At 45.9% G+C, this 16612-nt stretch overlaps 1 protein-coding gene across 3 annotated transcripts in view; it reads right to left on the bottom strand.

The window, feature by feature from the left end:
* The window catches only part of LOC143218983 (uncharacterized), an 87606-nt gene that overhangs the window by 39667 nt on the left and 31327 nt on the right, over window positions 1-16612 (bottom strand). For all 3 annotated transcript variants that reach the window (XM_076444683.1, XM_076444684.1, XM_076444682.1), the window contains exon 4: window positions 15857-16002. In XM_076444683.1, coding sequence (XP_076300798.1) covers window positions 15857-16002 — 146 coding nt within the window. The remainder of the gene's footprint in view (window positions 1-15856; window positions 16003-16612) is intronic.

Raw genomic sequence — 16612 nt, forward strand, 5'->3', positions numbered from 1 at the left:
TAGCTGGCGAAAAAAAAATGTTTTCGGCCGCGTGGAGTCGTTTGAATTTCCACTAAGCACTTTCTTCGAAAATAGAAAGCCGTCGTCGCTTTCTCGACCATAACTCCGAAACGAATGAATATTTTTACATGAAAAAATTACCGTGCATTCGGAATGCACGGGTGAATGTACCGATAACGTTTCGGAACGGCGCGGGCAACGGTCTATCTTTTTGTTGTAATTATCGAAGATCTAGGAGTAGATTGTTGCGACGGTTCCTCCGTCGCTGAAGACGAACAGGTCACGGAAGCGTCGTCGGACATCGTTTAATCGGACTCTGACGTCCAAGTTTAAAGCGTCGGTCGCGCGCCGTTTATCCAGTCGCGCGACTAATCGCCGAGACTGTCTAGCGAGCAGAGCGAGCGAGCGAGCACGCGCTCGCTTATCGCTGGAAATTGCCACTGCGCCCACGCTCGCGTGTGCACCGCGACAGAGGCGATAAATAACGAGCGCGGCGTCGACGGTGGCGGCCATTACTTGTCGCTCACCCTCTGGCTCCGCTCCTGGGGGTGCAATCGCCGCCACCCCCGCACACACCCCCGTTTTCCACCATTTACAGCGGAAACATTCGACTAACCACCGTCACAAAAATACTGGCGACTTCGGAACGCTGTATCTCGGTCAATTCTCAACGAATCCGATCGAATCTTCCTGCCAAAAATACACTGACCACCATAGTTACGCCTGGTACACACCCCCGGAACGAGCATTGTACGGTATTTCCATAATTAATTCGAATATGCACCCTAGACAGTACATTCGATCGATTTTGCAGGAGTGGTTTGCACGGTAACACTTTGGGATTTTTTTCCACCTATCCGAGCAACCTACCCTTATGAAACTTGACAGATATAATAACACGCCTTTGTACTGTGTACACGAATTTTTTTACCGTGATAGCATCAACATTTCAATCGCTACATATACTTCAAGGAGTCAGAGCATCCCTGTAGTCTATTCTCAGTCTACTCTCAGTCAATTCTAACAATAGAGTCTTAGAAAAAATCATGGTTATTGCTTCGACATGTCCAAACACCTCTGTCAAATTTTACAAAGCTGTACCATTTAGTTGAGCAGAAAAAAATTCCGAAAGGAAAGGTAGAAATAGAATTGTATCCTGTACCTTTCCACTCGGTCAGTGAATCGAACGATCTCACGCTCGATTCTCTAGGTGGCCGGTGACTGTTCTCACTGCGGCGGCTACGGTAGAGTTATGGGACCCCATGGGGCCCATTGACACCGTCCGAAAACTTTGAGACAGTTCTCGAAGCTGGCTATCGCGGCTCAAGGACTCTCAGGTGCACGCGCGAAAGTATACTCGACGAAATAATACGTTCACCGGGGAAAAGTGCAGCGACCCCTTCCGCGAACCGTGACGCTATCGAAGCTAATAATAATGGGCCGAACGGGGAACCAGCCGAGAGTGCCATTAACAACCGGAGACAAAAAGCGAAAAGGAGAGCGCGCGCGATACAGGCCCCGGTCGCAATTAAGCAACCAGGCTTAGGCACCGTTGCCCGGTCGATAGTTGTCTCTCCGTTCGAGCGATCGTTCCACCGCGTCTCGATTTGCTTGTCACTCGCACGGATAAAAAACCGCCAGGCCTTTTCTCGCGCGATCGACCGATCAAACGCGGCCCCGCGTTTGTCGCCGGATTGACCAACTCGTCCGCAACGGGACGCCGCATTCCTCGATACGCTTCGTAAAATCCTTCCCCATCCCCGAGAATTTTTTTCGCAAACGGGCGCCAATGTTTCTCGATCAATCCTGCGGCATCTGAAAACGTATATTTTCGAGCAACTCTCACAATTTTTTCGTTCAGAAATCTTTGAAATTGTCCGAGAAATGGGACAGTCTATGAGACACCCTTTTTTGGAGTAAAAAGTGGATACTCGTGAATTTTTTTCTCGGAGACGCGCCAATGTTTCTCAATCAATCCTGCGGCATCTGAAAACGTATATTTTCGAGCAACTCTTACAATTTTTTCGTTCAGAAATCTTTGAAATTGTCCGAGATATGGGTCAGTCTATAAGGCACCCTTTTTTGGAGTATAAAGTGGATACTCGTGAATTTTTTTCTCGGAGACGCGCCAATGTTTCTCAATCAATCCTGCGGCATCTGAAAACGTATATTTTCGAGCAACTCTCACAATTTTTTCGTTCAGAAATCTTTGAAATTGTCCGAGAAATGGGACAGTCTATGAGACACCCTTTTCTGGAGTATAAAGTGGATACTCATGAATTTTTTTCTCGGAGACGCGCCAATGTATCTCAATCAATCCTGCGGCATCTAACAACGTATATTTTCGAGCAACTCTCTTAATTTTTTCATTCAGAAATCTTTGAAATTGTCCGAGAAATGGGACAGTCTATGAGACACCTTTTTTTGGAGTATAAAGTGGATACTCATGAATTTTTTTCTCGGAGCCGCGCGAATCTTTCGCGAGAAGACCTGCCGCATCCGAAGAAGTATATTTTCGAGTAATCCTCGCGATTTTTTCATTACGAAAGGTTAAAAATTGACGGAGATATGCATTATTAAGTCGTTAAGTACAGGGCACCCTCTTTTCCTGGCTATCATCTAAGCCTATCGCCTTCTCCCATCAACAGCTCCTACAATTCGGAAGATACTGACCTAAAAAAAATCCTGAACATGGAAGATAGATGTGCAAAGCACCCCGCGAAGTTTCACGGAGCTACCCCTGTCGATGTCCCGGCAAAAAATTCCCATGTACCGGCTCGTCCCATGGAACACCCCGTTGGAAAATCGATCGACCGATCGCCGGACAGTTCCGAAACGCGACCAGGCGACGCGAGCGCCTCGTCGACGGCGTTCGGGACGCCATGCGTTCCCTCCTCCACGGGGATTGGTCGACGCCGAGCGTCTGCGCGGTTTTCCGTCCGTATTGACTTTACACCCTACCCCCTTCCCTCTTTCTTCCCGCGTTTCTCCTTCGGAGGGCCCGCGTGCGCTGGCTCTCGCGTTAACGTCGCTACCCCTCACCCCTTCCCTTTACCCCTCACACTTTCCCCTCCCCGGGCTCTTAACGCTTCGGCGTCTTGCTTGCGGCTCCGGTTGGCCCCTGTCTCCGTCCTTCTCTTTGTTCTCCGATTCCTCGACGGCGTGGAACCTCAGGGAAGGGGCGGAGGGGGTTGACAAGGTGACTCCGACGAGGGGTGGGGGTAGAAGAGGGCGTCCGGGGGCCGGGGAGGAGGCTACACGCGAGGCGAGTGTCTCGCAATTGATTTTCACGCCACTTTGATTTATTCGAGCGCGCCACCGCGTTTTTCGTGGTCGGTCCGCCGACCGGTCGCCACCCCCACACTCCTCCCCCCAAAGGGTGGCGAAGATTTATGGAGTTCCAGGACGATTCTTTTTAGATCGTCGGGACCTTTTTTCTGTCCGGGATCTTCGACCGTTCGAGGACCAGGGGTGAGTTCGGTGGACGTGGGGTGGGTTTTCCACGTTTTCCACCACCTCGCTGTCCACCCTCTTTTGGTAATGGCCGCGACGAGAGACGCTCGAGGAAATCGTCGGGATTTCGGTCGTCGAGACACACCGGCCGAGCCCTATTTCGCGCGGGAAGATCGTCCTCGGGGGTAGATTGGGGATACTGTGCAACCCTTATCCACTTTCGGGATCTCCGGACTCGGGATAGCATCTTCCGTCCGCTGGAGAATGCGAGAGATAAGGAAATTTAGTGGGACTGTCGGCGGCGAGCTCGGGAAATGAGGGTGCTCGCTTCGGGACGGGTCGAAGATGACCCCGGGGGGTGGTTTGCACTATTTCCTGGCCTTGGAATGTACCACTGAACCTCCGTCTCGTCAGTTGATTCAATTAATTCGAATCGGAATTATTTAAATATCGGTGAATAAAAATTCGATTCTGATGAGGGGTGGTTTGTGAGGTGCATTGTGGGATTTTTTTTTCTACTAAACAGAATATCCAATCGTTATGAAACTTGATACGTATCATGACACAACTTCAAAGTATATGTACAAATTTTTCCACGTCGGTATCGTGAGAATTAATATTGTTTAATTTAATTGTGGAACCGGGAAACGGAAAATTAGTTTGGTCAACATTGTGGAGCGGTTAGGTGTTCCCAAGCGATTTTTCAACCGGATCAAGGATCAAGGGTGAATCAGGCGTCCACGGGAAGGGGATCTCGCCCCATCAGAGGGTTGCAGGAGAACGGGATTGGTGGGGCCACGGTGGAGGGGTTGTTTCCCGGACTCGGGTGGGCTAGATCGAGATCACAACCAATGATAGCGAGCGCAGCTGCCCTGGGGAATCTACGAATCCTTCTCCGGAGATCCCGACGAGCCCCTTTGACGAGCAGGGAGAGAGGCAGAACCCGATGCCTCGCAGCTAGGACGCTCGGGATTGCTCGGGATTGCTCCCAGCCACCCCTGGACCGACACGATGGCGGTCCGAGGGAAATAATAACGGTAGGGACGCCGCAAATGGGTAAACAACCTCCGTGCCCACCCCTAATCGCACCCCTAAAATCTCTTCCTTCGCTGGATTAATTATTCGCCGGGCTCCTCGAGCAACGTTGCCTCGCATAAGAGGGCTCCGTTCAACCCTTTAACGTGGACTTTGGCGGCTGAGAAAAATTGGTGTGACGTAGTCGTGTGTGGACTATGTCTCTGTCAAGTTTCATAAAGATCGATCCAGCCATAGTTGAGAAAATAATTACTGAATGTCGGGTGATTAAGGGTGGAATATTGAAACTTGATTGGGAGTCGGTCTCGAATATAAAGGTTGTATTTTCAACCCCTTAATGTGAATATGGGAAGCTGAGAAAAATTGGTGTGACGTAGTTATGTGTGGACTATGTCTCTGTCAAGTTTCATAAAGATCGATCCAGCCATAGTTGAGAAAATAATTACTGAATGTCAGGTGATTAAGGGTGGAATATTGAAACTTGGTTGGGAGTCGGTCTCGACTATAAGGGTTGTTTTCAATCCCTTAATGTGAATATGGGAAGCTGAGAAAAATTGGTGTGACGTAGTTATGCGTGGACTATGTCTCTGTCAAGTTTCATAAAGATCGATCCAACCATAGTTGAGAAAATAATTACTGAATGTCAGGTGATTAAGGGTGGAATATTGAAACTTGGTTGGGAGTCGGTCTCGACTATAAGGGTTGTTTTCAATCCCTTAATGTGAATATGGGAAGCTGAGAAAAATTGGTGTGACGTAGTTATGCGTGGACTATGTCTCTGTCAAGTTTCATAAAGATCGATCCAGCCATAGTTGAGAAAATAATTACCGAATGTCAGATAATTAGGGGTGGAATATTGAAAATTGGTTGGGAGTCAGTCTCGACTATAAGGGTTGTTTTCAATCCCTTAATGTGAATATGGGAAGCTGAGAAAAATTGGTGTGACGTAGTTATGCGTGGACTATGTCTCTGTCAAGTTTCATAAAGATCGATCCAACCATAGTTGAGAAAATAATTACCGAATGTCAGATAATTAGGGGTGGAATATTGAAAATTGGTTGGGAGTCAGTCTTGACTATGGGGGTTGTTTTCAATCCCTTAATGTGAATATGGGAAGCTGAGAAAAATTGGTGTGACGTAGTTATGTGTGGACTATGTCTCTGTCAAGTTTCATAAAGATCGATCCAGCCATAGTTGAGAAAATAATTACTGAATGTCAGGTGATTAAGGGTGGAATATTGAAACTTGGTTGGGAGTCAGTCCCGAATATAAAGGTTGTATTTTCAACCCTTTAATGTGAATATGGGAAGCTGAGAAAAATTGGTGTGACGTACTTATGCGTGGACTATGTCTCTGTCAAGTTTCATAAAGATCGATCCAACCATAGTTGAGAAAATAATTACTGAATGTCAGGTGATTAAGGGTGGAATATTGAAACTTGGTTGGGAATCGGTCTCGACTATAAGGGTTGTTTTCAATCCCTTAATGTGAATATGGGAAGCTGAGAAAAATTGGTGTGACGTAGTTATGCGTGGACTATGTCTCTGTCAAGTTTCATAAAGATCGATCCAGCCATAGTTGAGAAAATAATTACCGAATGTCAGATAATTAGGGGTGGAATATTGAAAATTGGTTGGGAGTCAGTGTCGACTATAAAGGTTCTTTTCAATCCCTTAATGTGAATACTGAAAGCTGAGAAAAATTTGTGTGACGCGTTTCTATGTGGATCACGCTTCAGGCAAGTTTCAACAATATTCATTAACCCATAATTATGCAACTAATTATTATAATCAGTCCTTTTATTAAGATCGACTCAGAGGTACGAAAATAATTATAGATCCCGTCTGGTCTAAAAAAGTTGACATTAAAAATTGATGAAACTCCCAGTCTAATAACAAAGTTTCTCTGTGAAGAAAGTTATGCGAGAGAAACGAGTCCGTGGATCGACCGTACGAAAAGCGAATTATCTCAAGAGCGCGAGCTAAATCAATTTCGAGTCCGTGGCTCGTACGGCACGGTAGTTTATCGGGCCGGTGAATTGTTTCTTTGTGTCGGTGAATGATCGATCGACTCGTCGGGCAGTCGAAAACTGGTCGCCTGATCGCGGCTCGGCCCTGCTCGGCTCGGCGTGCCGAATCTTAAGTAGCCGGAGCTCTCTCGCTCTCCGGAGCCACAGCCAAACAGGAACGGGAAGAGAAAAAAATAAATAAGAAGCGATGCTGGAGAGTCGCCTAAAGTCGCGCAGCGTCGCTTCGAGTAACGGTGTCCGCCTGCCATTACCGCTAACAACCTTAGTTCGTAGTTCAAACACTTCGTTACACTCGACCTTTCTCGAAAAAGTTGAAACAATCACCTGCGAGCCTCTAGAAAATTTGGAGACCCTAAACAATAGCCTCGAAAGTAGATAATAACAATTTGATTAACTGTTGAAATATTAAGGTACGCGATTAGTGTTCCCCTCTCAAGACCCTCTCCTCTAAAATAAATTTTTTCGGTACAAAAATTTTAAATTGACAGTCGAGTTCTCTAAAAGCAGCCTTAAAGTAGATAATCATAATTTTATTAATTCTAGAAATATTTAACTACGATTAGTGTTCCCCTCTCTCAAGACCCTTCCCTATAAAATTAATATTTTTCGGTACAGAAATTTTTAAATTGACAGTAGAGTTCTCTAAAAGCAGTTCAAAAGTAGATAATCATAATTTTATTGATTCTAGAAATATTTAATTAGGATTAGTACTCCCCTCTCAAGGCCCTTCCCTCTAAAATTAATATATTTCGGTACAGAAATTTTTAAATTGACAGTAGAGTTCTCTAAAAGCAGCCTCAAAGTTGATAATCATAATTTTATTAATTCTAGAAATATTTAATCAGGGGATTAGTGTTCCCTCCTCTCAAGACCCTTCCCCCTAAAATTAATATTTTTCGGTACAGAAATTTTTAAATTGACAGTAGAGTTCTCTAAAAGCAGTTCAAAAGAAGATATAATCATAATTTTATTAATTCTAGAAATATTTAATTAGGATTAGTACTCCCCTCTCATGGCCCTTCCCTCTAAAATTAATATATTTTTCTGTACAGAATATTTTAAATTGACAGAACCAAGGAGTTCTCTAAAGATTAAAAAAATGTTGTATCCCAATTGAATTTCCATAAAACGGCAAAGAAGAATTTATGTTTGCAATTTATTTTGTATCAGTCTTTTTTTTTGGTAGCGATCGTGATGTCCAGTGGCTTCTCGGTAGCAGAGAGGGTTGCGTCGAGAAAGGCGAAGAGCAATCGACGATGGGCGTGTGCCGTTCCACAGCGAAATGAATCCCGCGAAAGGCGGAGAGACGAGGAGGAACAGACTACAGAAAGCGGAGGCCGCGTAACGAATCGTCCTAACCCATTAACTTGTAAATTGCTTCCGACTGGTGCGCGATCCCGGTCGCGCATAAATCCGCGAAATAAATCGCGGCGCTTGTCGTCCGGCGAAACGAGACACACGACCAAATTATTGGCCACACTGGCTGGCAAACATTCGCAACACTGAGCGCTGTCCGAAATGGTCAAACGGGAACCGATCCGACGCGGTAATTAATTTTAATTGTTTTTCCGAGCGTGGTGTTTAAACAAATGGGCATTTTACAGAGCCAGGTAGATTGGCAAATTTATCATCGAAGAGGACACGCATTTTATCTTTCTTATAAAATTTCTATTTCGAGAGTATTTTCACTCCTTTAATGAGAATGATGGGGGTTGAAAAAATTCTACGTTGTGTGTCTGTATGTGGACCAAAATTTAGGCAAGTTTCATCAAGATCCATTAAAGCGTAATTATGTAATTAATTATTAACTGTCACCTAGTCAGAAGTGCGATAAGATCAGTGTGTATTGTTCGTTCCACTTCAAGGGTTGTTCTCACCCCTTTAATGTGAATGTAGGTAACCCAAAAAATTCTGTATGGTGTATCTGTATGTGGACCAGATATTAGTAAAGTTTCATTACAATCCGTAACGTGGTTTTTTCTTTATAAAATGTTATAGGAAGACAAAATTTTCCTAGCGATTGACAGGTCGATTCTCGACGGGAGGTGAAAGAAAGAAAGGAGGATGGAGTCGGCGGCGATCTGGACGCGGACAGCGACGTATTCAAAGTGTGAACGGATGCAAATCTCATCTCTCATGAGCGGAATTTTCAAGGAAGCTGAAAGATGGATGGAGCACGGCCGCCGGCACTGGACAATACAGCGACATTTGCATCTGGTACATAATTCAGTCGCCGTTTCTGCCCCCGACCACGGCCGTGGCGCGGCATCGGGCTGCGTGTGCTGTTCATAAAGCACACCGGTGGCGATCTCACGAAATCCAGGAGGCCCCGGGACTAGGGAAATAACGAGGCGCCTTCTTCCTTTTTTCCCCGACCGCGTCTCTCTTTCACTCTCTCTCTCTCTGTCTTTTCCTTTCCGCTCGCGCGCGCGACCGCTCGAAAATTTATTCCGGTGAATTTTAATGGACCAGAAACCGTGCTTCGGCCGGATCGTTACGCTACCCTTTTGTTCCCCGCAATTATAATTAACCGGCGCCGTACGTCGGCATTTAATTATTCCACGACCAGTCGCCTGACTCCAATAGCGATCCCATCATCATCGTTCCCAAAAATGTACTGTAAGAGATTCCCCAGGAAACGACCTCTAACAGTTCCCGAGCGTTTGAGACGGGGGCAATTAGGCCACGCCCACTTTGAACACTCTGCACACAGATGGGGCAAGATTGTTGTCCTCAAAGATAAAGTTCCAGTGGATACTGAGAGGGGAATATGTAGATTTCCCTTATGGGACACTGTTCTGGAGCGTTTAGAACCGGGGGCAATTTGGCCACGCCCACTCTGCACACTCTGGACACAGACGGAGCAAGATTGTTGTCCTCAAAAATAAAATTGTAGTGGATACTGAAAGTCTAGGTTAAATTTAGAGTCAGATTGCTCTGTGGAGCACTATGCCAGCTCGTATAAAATTGTGAGCAAAGAAGCCACGCCCACTCGGAGCTACCTACACACAGATAACCTGAGAATTTCAACTTTAGAGTTCATGTTGATAATTTACGATTAATTGGGATTACGAATTGAAGTGGTATACATTGATTGACTTTCCTTTACCTTGATCTGCACCTCGTTATTTATTATTTTTCTTAATAATAATTTATTCTGGCTACTTCTAATAAATATAAAAAAGAGAATTGGTTCACCACCAAGGAGAAAATTGCAGAAAATGGCACGAAAGTTTTCCGAGGGATTGCGACGCTGTAAACGAGTTCACCGTCGATGGAAAATTTTCTTTTCGAAGGGGTGGGGGTGGTGTCGTTTACCTTGCTGAGCACAATGCTCGCGCCTGGTGTCTGAGACAGTGGATAACGATCTCGGGAGCATTGTTGTCCGCGTATGATCCGCGAGACGCGTCGGACTTGGGTGTCGTTGCCCCGTTCTCGAGAAAGCGTCGAGGCGCTGTAATTTTTCCAGAGAGAGAGAGAGAGAGAGAGAGAGAGAAAGAGAGGAGAGGATTTCCCTGAGACGAGTGGCTGGGACCGAAAGCGAGTCGAGTTTTCCCCACACAGATTCGCCGAGTTCTCTCTCGTGTGCGACTCGCAACTACTTTCCACGCGATCGGGATTAATTATGATAACGACTGGCGGGGTTAGGCGAGGCGCGACGAGCCGGGACGAGACGAGACGAGACGAGTCTAAATGAGCTTCGGAGTCTCGTACGATAATCGCTTGATATAACAAATACACGATTCGGATCCTGTGGGAGCAATTAGCTCGCTGTGCTGATCTTGTTCCGTGAGATTCGAGTTTCTGATACCGTCGAGAGCTTCGGGAGGAGTCCCAAGGGACCGAGAATTTTTCTAAGGGGTTAAAGTCCTTCAGAAGGAGTCCAAAGAGTTTGTGGAGTTTCAGGAAGAGTTCAATGAACTCGAGATATTTTCTAAGGGGGATGGAGTCCTTCAGAAAGAGTCCAAGAAGTTCAAGGAGTCCATGGAGCTTCAAGAGGAGTCCAAGGAGCTTCAAAAGGAGTCTAACGAGTCCAAGGAGCTTCAAGGAATTTTTTAAGGAAGCTAGAGTCCTTTAACAAAAGTCCTGGGAGTCCAAGTAGTTTCAAGAGGAGTCCAAGAAGCTTCAAGGATTTTTTTAAAAAAAGTCCCGGGAGTCCGAGGAGCTTCAGGAAGAGTTCAATGAACTCGAGATATTTTCTAAGGGGGATGGAGTCCTTCAGAAAGAGTCCAAGAAGTTCAAGGCGCTGAAGAGGAGTTCAAGAAGTCCATGGAGCTTCAAGATGTGTCCATGGAGCTTCAAGAGGAGTCCAAGGAGCTTCAAGAGGAGTCCATGGAGCTTCAAGAGGAGTCCAAGGAGCTTCAAGGATTTTTTTTTAAAAAGTCCCAGGAGTCTGAGGAGCTTCAGGAAGAGTTCAATGAACTCGAGATATTTTCTAAGGGAGATGGAGTCGTTCAGAAAGAGTCCAAGAAGTTCAAGGCGCTGAAGAGGAGTTCAAGAAGTCCATGGAGCTTCAAGATGAATCCATGGAGCTTCAAGATGAATCCATGGAGCTTCAAGAGGAGTCCAAGGAGCTTCAAGAGGAGTCCATGGAGCTTCAAGAGGAGTCCATGGAGCTTCAAGAGGAGTCCAAGGAGCTTCAAAAGGAGTCTAACGAGTCCAAGGAGCTTCAAGGAAATTTTTTAAGGAAGCTAGAGTCCTTTAACAAAAGTCCTGGGAGTCCAAGTAGTTTCAAGAGGAGTCCAAGAAGCTTCAAGGATTTTTTTTTAAAAAGTCCCGGGAGTCCGAGGAGCTTCAGGAAGAGTTCAATGAACTCGAGATATTTTCTAAGGGAGACGGAGTCCTTCAGAAAGAGTCCAAGAAGTTCAAGGCGCTGAAGAGGAGTTCAAGAAGTCCATGGAGCTTCAAGAGGAGTCCAAGGAGCTTCAAAAGGAGTCTAACGAGTCCAAGGAACTTCAAGAAATTTTTTAAGGAAGCGAGAGTCCTTTAACAAAAGTCTCGCGAGTCCGAGGAGCTTCACGAGGTAAAAATGTCGAAAAAATTTTGGGGACGAGTCGCAGCGTTCGTGGTAAAAATAATAATGATAATTAGTTGGGGGAAGGGTCCAGGCGGTCCGAAAGAAATTCCTCGAAGGGTTTAACGGGTCCGGCGGGGTCTCCGGCGCTTCTGTAGCCAGCGGAATGTCCAGGAACGGCTAGGACCGGCACCGTATAACTTCGACGAGCATCGCGCACGACGACGTTGCACGACGTTGCACGCCGTGGCGTGGTGCGCGATAAGCATCGCCAGGACCAGAAGGGAACAGAAAAGGGAGAGGAGTGTGAGAGGGAGAAAGAGCGTGTAGGACAGCCGTTAACGAGCGATTCCACGCAGAAGGTTAGCCTCCCGCTTCTACGTGCCTCGAACCGGCCGCGGCCGCTCGACCGGCTTCCTCTTCCTCACCCTACCATGAGGATCCTCGGTCCTACTTCGTCCTGCGGAGGACCCGTCGCCAAAACAGTGTCCTAAAATCGGGATAATTGCCGGAGCAACTTTTCCGAGGATGCTGAAGAGATCCAAGAACTCAAACTCAAGTCACACTCAAGCTAGAGAGAAAGCTTAACCCCTTGCCCTGCGATTTCTTTTACGGTTTCAGTGATTAGAACTTTTATTGTAGCTCGTAATTTCCTAAAAATGGAGAAAGCTTACACATGTTTTCCAATAACTATAGATTAACTCAACCAAAATGGAATTTCATCTCATATTTATTAGACTCTGTTCAGAATCTTCATCACGATATTCTAGGGCAAGGGGTTAAAGGAGAGTTCACACGGTTTCAGGAGGTTCAAGAGAAGATGGAAGCCTTCAAGGACCTTCAAGGACCTTTCAGAAGACGCTACATCAGTTGGGAGATTTTCAAGGGAGCTTGAACTTTCCAAGTAGCTTCAGGAGGACATTTCAAAGTCAAAAACACTGAGAAGAAAACTGGACCGTCACGAACTCTCTTGCAGACTTCTGCGAACACCTTCAGCAGACCATAGACGATTTAAAGACGAGTCCACCCTCGAGTCCAAGAGCCAACTGGAGAAATGGCCTCCTAGCTGCAGCAGACTCTGGCCGGAAAGGGTCGACGGGTAAAAAACTGTACCGAAAAATGTTCCCAGCTGTTCGTCCCGTTATCTCCTCGAGGAATCAAGTATGGCGGCCGATCGTTCCACGAAGGGGCAATATGGAGGAGAGAGAGGGGGGGCTCCAAGGGGGTTTTCAACCCTTGCTATCTGGCCCATCGGGTCTCTCGAGCACCGGCGCGGCGGGTCCGTACCCGTTCATAATAAACGCTCGGCTGGAATTTCCGTGGAAGAGACACGTCCGCACAATGCGTTTCCACGTGGCCCCCGATATGTGTGCCACGACTTTATTATTTTCGGCAGGGGGGACCGCGTATACCTGGTGGCGTGCCGGCCTTTTGTTTCGCAGATCGTATCGGGCGCGGCCCTCTTTCTCTCGTTTCGGTCGCATCTGTGACCGGATTCGCTCCCATGCTCGCCCCGTAAAAATGCGACATATTGTGCGAAAAGCATATGGGCCCCCCCTCTAGCCCCGGCTACGATCGTCGCTCCTCCTTTTTTTCGGGAGGGAACCCCGTGCACGCTAATCGACCGCGCGTCTGCGCCCCCGGACTGACTACTTCATTTTTTCCCTCGGAAACCGTGCGGCGAAACGTTTCGAAATTTTGTGGACAGTTTAATAAACGTTCGAACAATGTGCACGAATTTTTTCGTTGGAAAATGTTCACTGTAAGCGGAGATATTCAAACACATATGCGGAGCCTCATGATTTTGTCATTTCTTTGCTCAAGAAAAATATCTATTAATTATTGTAAATTTTTTTAATGTTGCGCACGGTGAGAGGGAATGTTCACGCACCCAGGGGAATTTTTTCAAGTGGAGCAGACAGCGTTGAAAGTCCCCAGAGGCGGCCTCGCCGTCGCGTCGTTTAATGATCGGTGAATCGCGTTTTCGCTCTCGGCGAGGCGAGGAATCGCGAATGCAAAAACGCGTCGATTTAATACGTCTATCCGGCGCGTGAGCGGCGTAATTAGAAAAATGATGAGGTGTCTGCGCGCGGGGAAAAAGAGAGGGGAAAAAAAGCCGTGAATCCATCGGCTCTGCTCTATCGCGCGCGAGAGAAAGCGCGCGCGGAGAGCGATAGTGAAACGTCACTGCATTCTGCGTCCGCGGAATGCAACGGAGATTCCCCCGATGCAGCCTCTTTCTTACATGCCAGTCGCTCTTGCCTTTTTCTTGTTTCGCTAAACTATCCGACAATCGATTACGAACCTCCATAAATCGTCTGCTCTTTATTTCACTCGGACCTTGAAGGACCGAGCTCATTTTCAATTGTAATTAATCGTGCGTGGTGAATCGATTTCCAAGAATCGTAATTGTAATTCTATCTACAATGTATTCTTGTCTGTTTTGAGTTTTGGAGCGCATTGAAAATTGTGGAAGGTTCTCTTTCTAGCGGAACGACGATCCAGGAATGAAGTGAATAAGGGGTGCGAAAGGGGTGGGGGAGGTCGATATCGAATTTCCGCGGAGTCGTGTATCGGAGCAAACTATTCCGCAGGTGCCAGCCTGCTCGACGAAAATAGATCGAATTCGCGAGAGCTCTACGAGCCGATCGCACGAAACCCCCGGCCACCCTTCGAGCTATCGATCCGACCCGATACCCCCTAATCCGGGTTCGATAGCCAATCTCTGTCTCTGACGCCTACAAATAAACTTCAACTGACGATTTGCTCAGTTTTCCGCCTAGCATTTGGTAAAAAATAACTTTAGCGAAAAGTGACTTGGAAGCCTTAAAAGAGGAGGTGTTGCCCTTCAAAATGAGCCCAGGCACGATATTTTACCATTTTTTCTCGCGAAGTTACAACAATTTGAATTTCAACATTTCAATACTTTAGCTACAGTGGTTCTCATTCTGAACCTGCCGGGACACTTTTCATTCAAAGCGTCATAAAATGGTTTTAAAAAATCGTAGGGCAATCTTTTTGGTCTCGTTCGAAAGCTAAAACTTCAACATTTAAATCTACATAGGTCTCATTCGAGAGAAAATTTTTTTGAGATTAACAGAGACAGTTGAGTCCGAAAATTCTATCAAAAACTACTATTTTTGCATTTTTACTCGCCATCCAGAGCAAACAAATGCCAGTGGAAAATGACTTATGGCGTTCGAAAGTAAATATTTCACGCTTTAAAATGAGCCTAGCTGCACCGCGATCCGATTATTTTTCGCGAGGTTACAGCAGGTTGAACGCCGACGTCTTTTCACCGGAGTTCTTTTCGGTTTCGATCGTCGGTGTACCTGGAAACGATCCTAATTCGAGAGATCGTCGAGGATGCCGTCGATCTTCCAGCCTGTCGAGTAGGGGAACATAGGGGGCAGGAGGGGGCGTCGCGTATATTAATCGTCGTGTACAGGAAATTAACTTGGCCTTGTTTTATCTTGCATTCTGATGACTGCATCTGCGTATCGCGAGAAACGTGTAACGCTCCGGTGTTCCGCGCGTGTATTAATTAAGTATGTGCGACTCGGTATGCGCGAAGGAAACGATCAAGGACTTGCTTTTACGAGTCAGCCAGGTGCACTGGGTGCTTTTCTGCGAATCATCGGCACCCGATCCGCCAGAGAACCGACGATCATCGTGCTACATAGGCCACGGGGACCAGAAAATATATTCCTTCCCTTGTTCGCCCCTTCCCCCCGTCTTCGATCCTTCTTGAAATCGCTTGCGAAAATCAACGGGAGCGTAATTAACACGTTCAGTGCCAATCTCTCAGAAAAATACAGATTTTATCGTGTTACAAAATTTTTCTAACTGTCATGGTTCATGAGATATTCATTGAAACAGCCAGGCTTTGCATCCGTCGACTTTAAGGGTGGTTTTCACCCTTCGACGTGATTATTGGCCGGTGAAAAAAATCAGTCGAGTGATAAACTTACGAAATAAAACTAATTGTTGGGTATGAGCTATCCCAAAAAAATTTTATCTGAACTTTAACCCTTGCACTATTTTAACTGGAAAATTATATTATTATTCCCTGTGATTTTGGAAATTTTATGAATACGAAATTGGTGCAATAGCTCATGCGATACCTAAATATTTAGTAATTGATTATGTAAACAAATAATGTAAACAATATTTTGAATAATGGTTTACAGCAATTTTTAGTGGTGTTTCAATCTCTGAGGGGACAACCGAGTGCAAAGGGTTTCGGCTGAGGTTTTCGAGAGTGAACATTGGCAATGAACGAGTTGAAAAATTGAAGATAGAGGTGATTCAGCTTAGGTATTTACCAGGCGTCGTTTCGGCTTGATGAGTGGTCGGTTCTGTCCGTTCATCTTGTAGTATAGTCCGCAGGCGTTGCAGAGATAGTGTCCGGTGCCGTCCCGTCTCCACAGTGGCGTCGAAGTTGCACCACAGTTGACGCACTCGCGGCCCTCTATTGGAATCGCATCGAAGAAACAACAGCTTTGTTAGCGAGACTCGTATTGCTGGTTTGACACGTAAAAAAAAGAAGCTACTTCTACGATCCTCGAGCAGCGAACCAAATTTAAACATCATTTAACAATAACGGAAAAACATTGGTGACTCTAAAAAAGATTCCGTCGCTGCTCGACCTCGCCATTTTGAAGCACGGGCACGCTTGCTCTTTCCAACACTAGTGGAAAATGTATTATTTTTTTTTACAATGACTCTCGTCCGTAAGTAACTCGTAGAAATATTTGACATTTTAGGGTTGCTTTCACCCATTTCGTGTGGATGTTGGGAGCCGAAAAAATTCAGATTGGTGCACCTACATGTGGACCAAATGTCAGCCAAATTTCATAAAAATCGATTAAAGTATAATTCTCAAAATAATTATTGAATATTACTAGGTCAGAATAAGTACAAAAATCAATTAAAATCAGTCTCACCACCTTGAACTTTAAGGGATGATTGCACCCCCTGAACGCGAAGATTGGTGGCCGAAAAAATTCTGTGTGGTGTACCAATATATGGACCAAATGTCAGCCAAATTTCATAAAAATCGATTAAAGTATAATTCTCAA

This window comes from Lasioglossum baleicum, chromosome 20 (assembly GCF_051020765.1).
Source record: "Lasioglossum baleicum chromosome 20, iyLasBale1, whole genome shotgun sequence".
NCBI lineage: Eukaryota > Metazoa > Arthropoda > Insecta > Hymenoptera > Halictidae > Lasioglossum > Lasioglossum baleicum.